The sequence below is a fragment of the Dicentrarchus labrax genome, unplaced genomic scaffold (assembly GCF_905237075.1).
Source record: "Dicentrarchus labrax unplaced genomic scaffold, dlabrax2021, whole genome shotgun sequence".
In the NCBI taxonomy this organism is placed as follows: domain Eukaryota; kingdom Metazoa; phylum Chordata; class Actinopteri; family Moronidae; genus Dicentrarchus; species Dicentrarchus labrax.
In genome coordinates, this window is record NW_026136708.1 from 379,054 (window position 1) to 391,300 (window position 12,247).

Below are 12,247 nucleotides of genomic sequence, written 5' to 3' on the forward strand. Positions count from 1 at the left end.
TTGTGTTCTTTTGAATCAAGACAAAGCTTAGAGATGTTACAAGGAAAGGGGCACAATAAAAATGTTTTTTTTAAGTTTCAATAGATATTACATTGGCCTTTTAGACTTCTTCTTAGCACTGGTAATGTGTCCCACACAAACATTAGTCCCACAGTTGTTTTTTGGTGGGATTTGATCACCCTAGCTGTGATTGGAAAGTTGTTTTTCATTTTGGCATGGACAATATGTTTCCATTTCAAAAAAGAAAAGGCTCCATTGGATGTCCTTATGATCACTAAGGAAACTGCTTTGCATTCAGTATTGGCAGGTCTATGCTGCTCTCTGCTGGACAGCTCTGACATGTTATACACCTCTTGTTTTCAGTGTTGTGATTTGATTTTAATGTGGCATGGATAATTCCAGTCACCATGACAAACAATTCATTCTGTTGTCAGTAAAAGCACACGTTAAAAAGAAATAGATGTAACATTACATATAACGATGTGTATTGTATTTCTTTGTTTCTTTATTTATAATTTGTTTTAATTTAAGCATTTTAAATCTTCCATTTCAATTGATTCTGAGAGTTCTAAAACTTTGTTCAGAAAAAGCTATTTAGCTACCTAAAAGTAGCCTATCACTGTGTTACTGTTTGATCTTTAGTCCCAGTTCCACCAAAATCAGTCATGGCTTGGCAGAGAGACTCGAGAGACTGAGTTAAGAAGAATCTTGAGGTTGGACGAAGTTAATGGAGGATGTGATTCAGACGGTGACAGGATGACACCACCATTACGAGAAGGGGGAAAAGATGATTCGCAGCCCAAACTGGAAAAAGCCTTTATTGAATCACCAATACTGAAAGTGAGGAGAAAATTACAGCACTGACATAAAAGCTATCTCTGCTGCAATTACCAATCATATTAATGTCTGCCCCTTTTTTGAGTTACTCCTGGATCACTACTTTCCAGATTTGAAGGCAAAATTCTGCCTTTTTGAAAGATAACCACCTTGTAAAGTGAAAGTGTAATTTCACCAATTTCACATGTCAAAGTCAGTTTACTTGGCTACTCATTCAGTTGTTTAATGTCTTGTGTGTCTCTGGAGGAGCTTTTAGTCTGAGAAAATAAACCTGATGATGTCATCCGGGACTGGAGACTACATAAGACCCCCTCCAGACATAGTCTTCTTGGAACAATAATTTGTGTTTGTGTTTTTTTCTGCAAAAAAAAAGGTATAATTTCCATCTACTCCTTCTACCTCATTAAAAATTCCAGACTGTAATCACAATCACGTTCAGCAGATGAATGTGAAAACATCCTTCTAGTGTCAAACTCTGCAAATACATCACCACCAACAGTTATGCTACAATAACTGACCATCCAGAGAGACCTTTCACAACCTGGCAACCCCAGAGTTATTCTCACTAATGGCCTATAAGTCATCTTTGAAACATATACATTCATAAAATCATTAGTTACAACAACAATTACAAAGGGTGACGGATTTTAAAGTGTTGCCCAGAGATTTAAGATTTAAATGGTGTAATGCTGGTTAGAGTTCATTCTAGGTTGCTGAGTCTAAAATAGTTTGCTCTCAGGGTGTTTTTCCCTGGGGAGCTGGCTGTATTGACAGCATGCTGCTTTGGCCCACCTGTCTGTGATTATTGGTTCAGCTGACGTGCGTTGAGAGGTTGTACAGGAGCAGCAGTCAACCACGTCCACAGTGACAGCTGCCATTGAGCTGTTGTTTCTCAGTTGTAACCACGTAGGTGCTCCCAGTTCACCTTATTAAGCTCTCCCCTTAGTGTGATTGAGCAGTAAGTCAAGGCTTCACAAGCCTTACATCAGCATGCTGTGTTGCAAAGCTGTGAGAGGAGCTTGATGTAGAATAACCACTTAATAAGAAAACTTTTCAGCTCAAAGTTTATGTTGCTGAGTATATCCCTATATTCTTGTATAAACACAAGGTCTGAAAAACAAAAGAAGTGCTCCTGATACAGATGATAATGGTAACAAAAAAGAAGGATGAGTTCACCAGAAAATCAAGGACACATTGTTGCAGAAAAGAAAAAGTGCAACTTGTAGTTTAGTGTCCTCTTTCAGCTACATTTTGCAGGTTAATGTGGTGCCATCAGTGTTGATGAATGACCATTGATAAAGCACGCTTGTTCAGAAAATGAGTATTGGTTTAATTCTAAATCAAGCTTCTTGCCACAGACTCACACTGACACTGTAAATATTACAGCCTATTATTATAGAATAAAAAGGAACATGTAGTGGAGGTTGTATTTTCCCAAAGCAGAGCTATTCGGCTGTTAAGCATGTTTAAAATGAGCATGAAAGTTAATTCTTGACCTTGGAAATAAAGATTTAAAACAGAATCTAAACTCAGTGACGACTTACTGACCTTCTGATGGTCTCAAGCAGCGGATGGGGTTTTTCATTATCAGTTAATCTGTTGATAATTTTTTCGATTGATCGATTAGTTTTTCTCCAGAAATTTGTGAAAAATGTAGATCAGTGTTTCCCAAAGCACAAGCTGATGTCCTCAAATGTCTTGTTTTTTCCACAACCCAAAGATATTCAGTTTACTATAGGACGAAAGAAACGATTAATTTATTCTCAAAATAGTTAGAGATTAATTTAATAATTGACAACTGATCAATTCCTAAACTAATCGTTGCAGCATTAGTCTGCTCAATTGCTCAACTTCAGTTGGAGCTGCTAACTCTATTCTCTGATGAAGACCATGATATGTAGTTGAAAACTCTCAAAAAAGTAAGGAGCTTGGTTTAAGATTATATTTGTTTGCTTACTATGTATTGTCCCGCTGTATTATGTAGGAAAACAACCATAGAAGAAAACAAAAATTATAATCTGGCAATTCTTTTTTGTTGGTTTTCTTAACAGAATTTTCCTCTCTGTTTTAAATCAAAAATAAAATTTAAATTAAAGCTGCAAGCAGCATTGGGCGGGACCTCGCACTCCATGCAACTAGGGGCGTGCTGCGGGCACGTCATGTGCCATCGTCACATGTGCCATTGTAACACGTGACGTTGTAAAATGTGCCGTCATAATATGTGCGAACCACAACATGAAAATTTCAAATAAATCAGCTCAGAATCGCCACGCAGTGCTTACTTCCTGTTGCCAGTAGGTGGCGCTCTCACTATATCTGAATATTGTCATGTAGAAGCACCTCCACACCTTCAACTATGATGCCAAGATCTTCTGGAAGCTGATCAAAATCTGCACCTGGATCTTTAATCACAAAGATGCCGATGACTGTCTGATCCAAATCTGTCTGGGTTTCATCAGGGTCCTCACTCTAAAAAAAGGGACAAGATAATTTAATAAAACTCTCCGACAGAAAGCACATAACTCACATGAAACTTAAACAGTTTTAATATTCATCTTGATAACTGACTCCACTAGTAAGTGAAGTCAGTTAAATAAAAATACATTTTAAAAAATAAAAACTTTTTGGGAGAAAATGTTAAGACCCTATCAAGGGAAAAAAAATCTTATAACAAACAACAAATCTTATTGGATAGGTTCGTCAAAGTGTACAAATCATATATTCTGCGATATTTGTAGGCACAATGAAAGTGAATGTGGAGGTAAAACTCAACACATCTCCTTCACAGAGGCAATGAATCTTGGTGAGTCAATTACAAAATCTGACACATTGATGAGAGCATATTTAGCTCTATTCAATGTTGAATGAAAATATCACTTTAAAACAACTGATGACACTTACTCCGTACTCCTTCACTAGTTTTTCAGGGTCCTAATGGAGATACAAAGCTAGTGCTTGGAGGCTGCAAGCTCTCCTTGTTGTGATGGAGTCGTTCTGCAAAACACAACAGGAAATATACTGTATAAACAAGTCATTGACATTTAGAAGATGGAAGAATTCCTGAAAGTGATCCCTGACACAGATATTAGTTAGTTAAATTTATTATGCAAAGTATCCACAGCAACTGAGATATCTATTAGTATGCAAGTCATTATACACAAACCTGGGCAATGACAGCCATGCTCCTCCTTTCTTATGGAAAGCCAACTTGTCAGAGTAGTGGTCCAGCTGCGACATAAACTTTGGGATGAGTGGGATGGTGGTAATGCGCGTGAACTCTGCTCTTACCTAGGTACGTGTTTCAACAAGACAAAAAGACAAAGTACAGAAGAAGGTTAACACACAGCTTAAAAGTGAATATGTAACTTCTTACTTAAGAGCAAATTATTTTTGCCTGATGACAGACACTTAGTAGTTAGTACTAGTTGATTTCAGTAAATAATGATGTGGATAATATGAAATTTCTATTTTCAATGATTTAGGAGGAAAAGTGAATTGGATAAATAACAAATATTGCAGTTTGTTCCAAAATAGTGATGTCAGTTTTAAACTATACTGCATAGGCCTATTCAGTACATGAAGCAAAGACAATTTACTTATGACCTGCAAATTCAAGACTTGCCTCATGTTCCATAAAAAGAGCCGGCCATCTATTTTTGAATTCTATTAGATGTAGCTGAAGTAACACATTTTTCAACACTTTGATTAGTATGTGACCTGCTTAAATGACTATGAAGAGCGCATGGGTATGGGTGTCTGTGGCCAAAATGGCCATGAGCTAATCTGTAGCGTTTCAGTAGATGGACTCTTGTTGATACAGCTGTCCCACAGTCTTTACAAGACCACATTCATATCTGTTGAAAAAAGAAAGTGAGATTAGAGTCAAAACATTAAAGACAATCCTATGCAACAGATCCTGCAACTGCCTTACCAGGCCTCCTCTACTTTGGCAACCCACATCCCCTTCAGTAAAAATATAATTTGTAATTAATTTATTCATTGATTTTGTTCAATTACACATTAACCTCTTAACACTAGAAGGGCCGTAATTCTAAAAATTACTAGAACGGCCATGAACGGTCATTTTGACCGCTAGATTTTAAATTCTATAATCTCTCATGTAAATACCCAATTGAGTGATGAATGCATTCAATGTGTCATGATATTTAAAAAAAACAAACAATATAACACCGAATTGTACATTTTAACAAGTTTAATTTCCCTGGTACAGGGTCAGAGTCGCATCACCACACCTCAGCACCTTCATGTTGAATCTTCAGATTAATTCTTTTAGACCTAAAATATTAGGAAACTATAGCCCCAGGTTGAATTTGCCTGGAATTGTCCTTGCTTTATGAAGAATGGCAATAAAAAGATGTTTACTTACCTCTATTTTGAGGATGGCTGCGGATTTCTCCACATGCAACGAAAAGGATAATGGCGCCCGCAGAGGTAACGTAATTTCCTGTGAATAGCGTAATCTCGCGTGATTGTGAACGAGTTTAGAGGGGATGTACGGTGTCACGGGGGACAAACTACTCTATTAAGGAAATGCTTTTTGAGTTGGGGAAACTAACACAGCCAAGTAAACCTTTTCTTTCAAACACCACAACTAACTCAAGTTGATATAAAAAACTCATGGTTTTTGAGTAATTAAAATATAATACTATGTTTTATAGCCAACAGTACATTGACATTTAATTTTTTTGAGTGAAGGCGAAAAATTCACCAAAAATGAGCACAGAATTCAAAATGGCCAACTTTGACGGACGCCCTACAACGTAGATGTACAAATAGCACAACTTTCAATCAGCACCATTTTTTGACTGTACACCCCAATTTTGAAGCAGATCCGATGAATTCACTAGGAGAAGTTCGAAAAGTTCACCAAAAGTAAAAATTAAAATTAAAATGGCTGACTTCCTCTGGGGTTTGGGGCATGGGTCCAAGAGGCTTTTTTGTACGTCTCGGCACATTACAACCGGCCTGACAACTTTGCCAAATAAAATTGAGTTTTCGTATATATGTTCAGGGAGGCAAAAACGCAGTCAAAGGTGCTAAAAATAATAATAATAGGTAAGAAGAAAGATAGCAAATACAATAGGGACCTCCAGCGGTCACTGGCTCGGTCGCTAAAAATTAGTCATTCGATGTGTCTCTGTTTGATTATAATATGCACTAAGAGAGGCGCTGAACTACAACTGAGCAAAAACTTACTTTGGCGCTGCAAAAATCCAACTTTAGAGATATATAATTTCACACCTCAGCTTCCAGGCAACAACTGTTTGACATTCCTTTCACTGTGGAACAAAAATCAATATGCAGAGACAAATTGATCTTAGTTGGAGAAAAACTCATTTTAAAAAGATGTTTTTAGACAGTATTTGTGTAAAGAAGTACTGTACTGCTTTATAGCTTATAGAATTGAATCACATTTACAGCAAAAACTTCAATAATTTCTACATCAAAGCCATCGACCTGTCTTTTAGACCCCATCCCAACTAGGCTGCTTAAAGAAGTCTTACCCTTAGTTGGCACTTCTTTCCTGGATATGATCAATCTTTTTTTATTGTCAGCATATGTACCACAGTCCTTTAAAGTAGCTGTAATTAAACCCCTTCTTAAAAAGCCCACTCTCGACCCAGGGGTTTGAGCCAACTATAGACCCATTTCTCTCCCCTCCCTCTCTAAGATTCTCCCCTTCCTCTCTAAGATTCTGGAGAAAGAAGTCACCAAGCAGTTGTGTGACTTTCTACATAGCAACAGCTTATTTGAGGATTTTCAGTCAGGATTTAGAGTTTATCACAGCACAGAGACAGCTCTGGTTAAAGTTAATAACAACCTTTTAACTGCTTCTGACAATGGACCTGTCTCTGTACTTGTATTGTTAGATCTTAGTGCTGCATTTGACACCATTGACCACCATGTCCTATTAAAGAGACTTGAGCATCTAATTGGCATTGAAGGAACCGCACTAAGCTGGTTTAAGTCCTATTTATCAGATCATTCTCAGTTTGTACATGTTAACGATTAATCCTCCATAAACACTAAAGTTAATCATGGAGTTCCACAAGGTTCGGTGCTTGGACCAGTTCTATTCACATTATATATGCTTCCCTTAGGCAACATTATTAGGAATCACTCCATTAACTTTCATTGTTATGCAGGTGATACCCAGTTATATTTGTCAATCAAGCCCAATAAAATTAATCAGTTATCTAAATGTCTTCAGGACATAAAAACCTGGATGAGCTGCAATTTTCTGATGCTAAAAAACACAAGTTCTTGTACTTGGCCCCGAACACCCCCAAGACTCACTGTCTAAAGATATAGTTACTCTAGACGGTATTACCTTGGTCTCCAGCACCACTGTCAGGAATCTTGGAGTTATCTTTCAGGATATGTCCTTTAATTCCCACATCCAGGACTGCCTTTTTTCATTAATGTAACATTACAAAAATCAGACACATCCTGTCACAGACGGATGCAGAAAAACTAATCCATGCATTTGTTACTTCTAGGCTGGAATACTGCAACTCCTTATTATCAGGCTGCCCCAATAAGTCCATTAAGACGCTCCAATTAATTCAGAAAGCTGCAGCACGAGTACTGACAGGAACTAGAAAAAGAGATCACATCTCTCCTGTACTAGCTTCACTACATTGGCTCCCTGTAAAATGTAGAATAGAATTTAAAATCCTCCTCCTCACCTATAAAGCTCTTTATGGTCAGGCCCCTTCATATCTTAAAGAGCTCATAGTACCCTATTACCCCACTAGAACACCGCACTCTCTGAATGCAGGGCTACTTGTGGTTCCTATAGTCTCTAAAAGTAGAACAGGAGCCAGAGCCTTCAGTTACCAAGATCCTCTCCTGTGGAACCAGCTTCCAGTTATGGTTTGGGAGGGAGACACCATCTCCACATTTAAGAGTAGGCTTAAGACATTCCTCTTTGATAAAGCTTATAGTTAGGGCTGGATCAGGTGAGTCCTGAACCATCCCCTAGCTATGCTGCTATAGGCCTAGACTATTGGGGATTTCCCATGATGAGCTCCTCCCTTCCTCTCTCTTTCTGCACTCATTCATGTTCCATTAATGCATGTTACTAACTTCACTTCTTCCCTGGAGTTCTTGTGCTTTCTCGTCTCGCAGGTTCTCATGGATCCTGGTGGATTCTCCTGCCATGGTCCTGCTTGACTCCCATTGCTAATATTACTGATATTATTGTTGTTTTATTATTATTATTACTACAGTTGCTATTATAAGTTACTATATTATATAGTCACTGCTCATTGTCTCCCATTGTTGTTGTTGTCGTCGTCATCATCATCTTCTTCTTCATGTTTATCATCATCATCAGTCACTACTATTAGTGTAGTTGTTGCTACTGTTGTTGCTGTGCACCTTTGTCTCTCTCTCTCTCTCTCTCTCTCTCTCTCTCTCTCTCTCTCTCTCTCTGTCCTTCTGTCATTACCATTGAATTGAATTGAATTGAAAAAGTGGCTCCATTATGGCTCTACTGACTTTTTGAGAGACACTACAAAACTTGAATGGTCCAGCTAATAGTACTCATTAATCAAACCAAAGGACTGGCAGGCTTGTACTTTGGACACCCATGGGACTAATACAGCCAAGGTTGTGTCTTTAACTTCCAAAAAAAGGTATCTAAAGAACACACAGTGACTGCAGGAACAGCTGTAAAGACTGCCTCGTAAGGTCTAATCAATGATGACTGATGTTTTGACAGCTTAAAATAAGAGTGAAGTCTGCTAGCAGGACTTCACTCTTATTTTAAGCTCTAGGCTAGAGAAGCTACAACATTCATTACACCCTGCATTATGAGAGAGTCCGACAGGCTGTAGATACTGATACTGATTGATTGTGTTATTGATAACACTTTGCAGATATGTGTGACCTAGGGTCCTCTTTCTTATTGTGATAAATAAACTTGACTAAATCCCATGTTTATTACTTGTTTCCAATGGTGTAGGCATCCCACTATTGCTTTGTTTTGTTTTTTACCAATTTGGTAGGATGTAATTATCATATCACCAGCCAAAGTAGCTTCCAGGGTAGATCTTTTCTTTGTGACATGAAGTACCTGCATTTTTTAAATTCTCTCCATTCAACAACTCTATTTATGCCTCTGCACCAGTGATAGCCGTGGTCGGAGGCATTGTGTTTTCATCTGTCCATCCAACCAAACGTCTTTGGTCATAACTTGAGAATTGATGCTGTAATTATGATAAAATGTCACACACATGTTTGATGGAATACAACAATGAAGTGATGACTTGTTTTACCTAAAGGGTCGAAGGTCAACTTCACTGTGATCATATCATAGTGTCCTTTTTTGTCTATTATTCAACACCATAACCCAGGGACAGAAGGGCATATTGTGACCATATTTCACAGTTGGTCGGACACCGAACAGGTGACACTTTTGACTCAAAGGTCAAAGGTCACTGTGACCTCAAAATAGGTTTTTAGCCAAATTTAAGAATAAATTCCAGATTTCACACACACGATGACTGGGACAACACAGTGAGTAAACAATAAGTAGCACAGTACTGGCTTTCAATTTTCCATCTCATCCATTCTGCCTTTCACTTCCTGCCTCATTCTGAATTTGACCTGACTGCAAACACTGTATTGGAGCGTTGAGCTAATGGTGAAATCAAAAGCACCATAGTATAGCTATATTATACTAAGAATCCATCTTTACATAGTAATCAAGTAGATGTGTGTCTATTTAGCCAATACATCTATGATAATCCTTCATTAATCAGTTCAAAAATGTATATTCACTGGACAAATACACATATTTATGTAGTGCTAACTTTCCTTTAGCCAAAAAATACACTTTATACCTTTTATATAATTCCAACAAAATCTGGACCACAGATATTAGGACTCTGGACAGACAAGGACGTGAACTGTAACTTGAGTGGTTGGGCATACAACCACAGGGTGGTAATTCTAGTTTTTCTCTGTGGTGCTAGGGAAAACAATTCATTTTATTCTCTTGGGACTATACATATCAATGACAAATGCAATCTGATCTGACCATTTACTTTTAAGATGCCTGGCACAGATTAACAGTCAACTATTGGACTAAGCAACAGACCATCCCCATAAAACCTAGACAAAGCAACATTAAATTTCCAATCTCTTCACTTAACAGGTTCCTGTTGAGGATCTGCAAGGTATCCCAGCATACATTGGGTGGAAAGCAAAGCATTAAATGTGCACTTTTAGGTTGTCTCTAATGTTCTATTTGCCTGTTTTGTTGTTTCAGACTGACCTTTGACCCTGGAGGGAGCACCGTCTCCCTGGGAGTGATTTCCGGGAGGAAGGGGCTAGCCTGGGTCCAGGGATGGACATGGACAGCTACCCAGGGGGGAGCACCTCGGGACCTAACATCACAAACTGCACCGTCTTACCGGCCAGCAGCCTGCAGGCAGTCCAGTTCACAGACGGGATGGCGGTGGTGGTGGTCATTCTTGGTCTCCTCACTCTCCTCACTGTGCTCATCAACGGCGCCGTTATCGCCGCCATCTGCACCACCAAGAAGCTCCACATGCCCGCCAACTACCTCATCTGCTCCCTGGCCGTCACTGATTTCCTGGTGGCACTACTCGTCATGCCCATCAGCATCCTCTACATCACCATGGAGACGTGGTCGCTGGGTCAGGTGGTATGCGAGATGTGGTTGAGTGTGGACATGACCTGCTGCACCTGCTCCATCCTACACCTGTGCGTCATCGCCCTGGACCGGTACTGGGCCATCACCAAAGCTATCGAGTACGCTCGCAAGAGGTCAGGCCGCCGTGCCGCCATCATGGTGGGAATAGTCTGGGTCATCTCAGTTTTCATATCCATGCCGCCCTTGTTCTGGAGGCAGAGGCCCATCAGCGACAGCTTCCATCAGTGCATCATAGAGCACGACCACCTGGGATACACTATATATTCTACTTTGGGGGCGTTTTACATCCCCATGATCATCATTCTTATCTTATACTACAGGATTTACAATGCCGCCAAAACTCTTTACCAGAAGCGTGGCTCTTCTCGGCACCTCAGCAGCCGCAGCATGGGTAGTCAAAACTCTGTGGACCATTGTCGGGTCTCCCACACTTTCTGTGTGTCAGACTTGTCCAACTCCGATCCCACACTGGCTCCTGACAAACTCAACGCCAACATCTGCATCCCGTCCTTTGAGACAGACATGGACAGGCAGGATGAGAAAAACCAGATATGCACCTCACGCGAGAGGAAAGCAGCGCGAATCCTAGGCCTCATCCTCGGGGCCTTCATCATCTGCTGGCTGCCTTTCTTTTTGAAGGAGCTCCTGGTGGGTCTGCAAGTGTTGCAGCCTTCTCAGCTTCTCTCTGACTTCCTGACCTGGCTGGGTTACATCAACTCTCTCATTAATCCCCTGCTGTACACCAGCTTCAATGACGATTTCAAGCTGGCTTTTAAAAAGCTGCTCAAGAGAAAAGAGCATGCATAGGTCCAAGGTTAAGAATACCAAAGGGAATGTATACACTTTTAACTTACCGTCTGTCTCCTGGCAATATGGAGTGTGATGTTGTGCTTTTGAAGGAAAAAAGTTACACCTCAGCAAACAATGTATTCTCTGTTTTCCTCAATAAAGGAATTCTTTATAACTACTTTTCATTCATCACATAACTTTCATTCATATATTGTCATCTGTGATCTTTCAAACAGTGGCCCCAAGAGCTCAACAAACTGCAAATTCCCACCTCTTTTTGCTCTGTGCTCCAATAACAGTTGAGCAATTCTCAGTCAAAACCTCTGTCAACTTCCTCCTTTCCTGTAATCCTGGCACATAATGTGCGGTGTGCACTGCTGTCAGTATCTGTGCACAGGATAAAATATCAAAAACATATAAAGCCAAATCAATAACTAATTGAGTATATGTAAATGGTATGCACTTATATAGTGCATTTCTAGTCTTTCGACCACTCAATGCGCTGTACACTACATGCCACACTCACCCCATTCACACACATTCATACACTGATGCAGAGCATCGGGAGCAATTTGGGGCTCAGTATCTTGCTCAAGGACACTTTGACATGCAGCGAGAAGAGCTGAGGATAAAACCGCCAACCTTCCGATTAGTGGAGGACCTCTCTACCTCTGACCCACACCCACCCATAATAATATATATGTATGTATATGTAATAAGCAATAAGCTGCATGGTGCTTTGTCCACATATCCTGTCCTTTTTTAAGACATTATTTTTGCCTTTATTGAAAACAACCAGAACATAGAGCTGCATATAAGACTGAGTCCTCGCTGCAACCATGGGTTTCAGTCTGACTTATGTCCCTTTGCTGCATTCCTCCCCCCCCTCCCTTCCTGTCACTGTTCAGCTAGGAA

The 12,247-nt window shown here is 39.7% G+C and overlaps 1 protein-coding gene across 1 annotated transcript in view; it reads left to right on the forward strand.

Annotated features, from left to right (window-relative positions):
- Window positions 1-11,507, forward strand: part of LOC127368777 (5-hydroxytryptamine receptor 1E) — a 42,870-nt gene extending 31,363 nt beyond the window's left edge. Inside the window, exon 2 of the mRNA XM_051409943.1 lies at window positions 10,136-11,507. Coding sequence (XP_051265903.1) covers window positions 10,214-11,350 — 1,137 coding nt within the window. The 5' untranslated portion in view covers window positions 10,136-10,213 and the 3' untranslated portion in view covers window positions 11,351-11,507. The remainder of the gene's footprint in view (window positions 1-10,135) is intronic.
- Window positions 11,508-12,247: the final 740 nt, after the last annotated feature.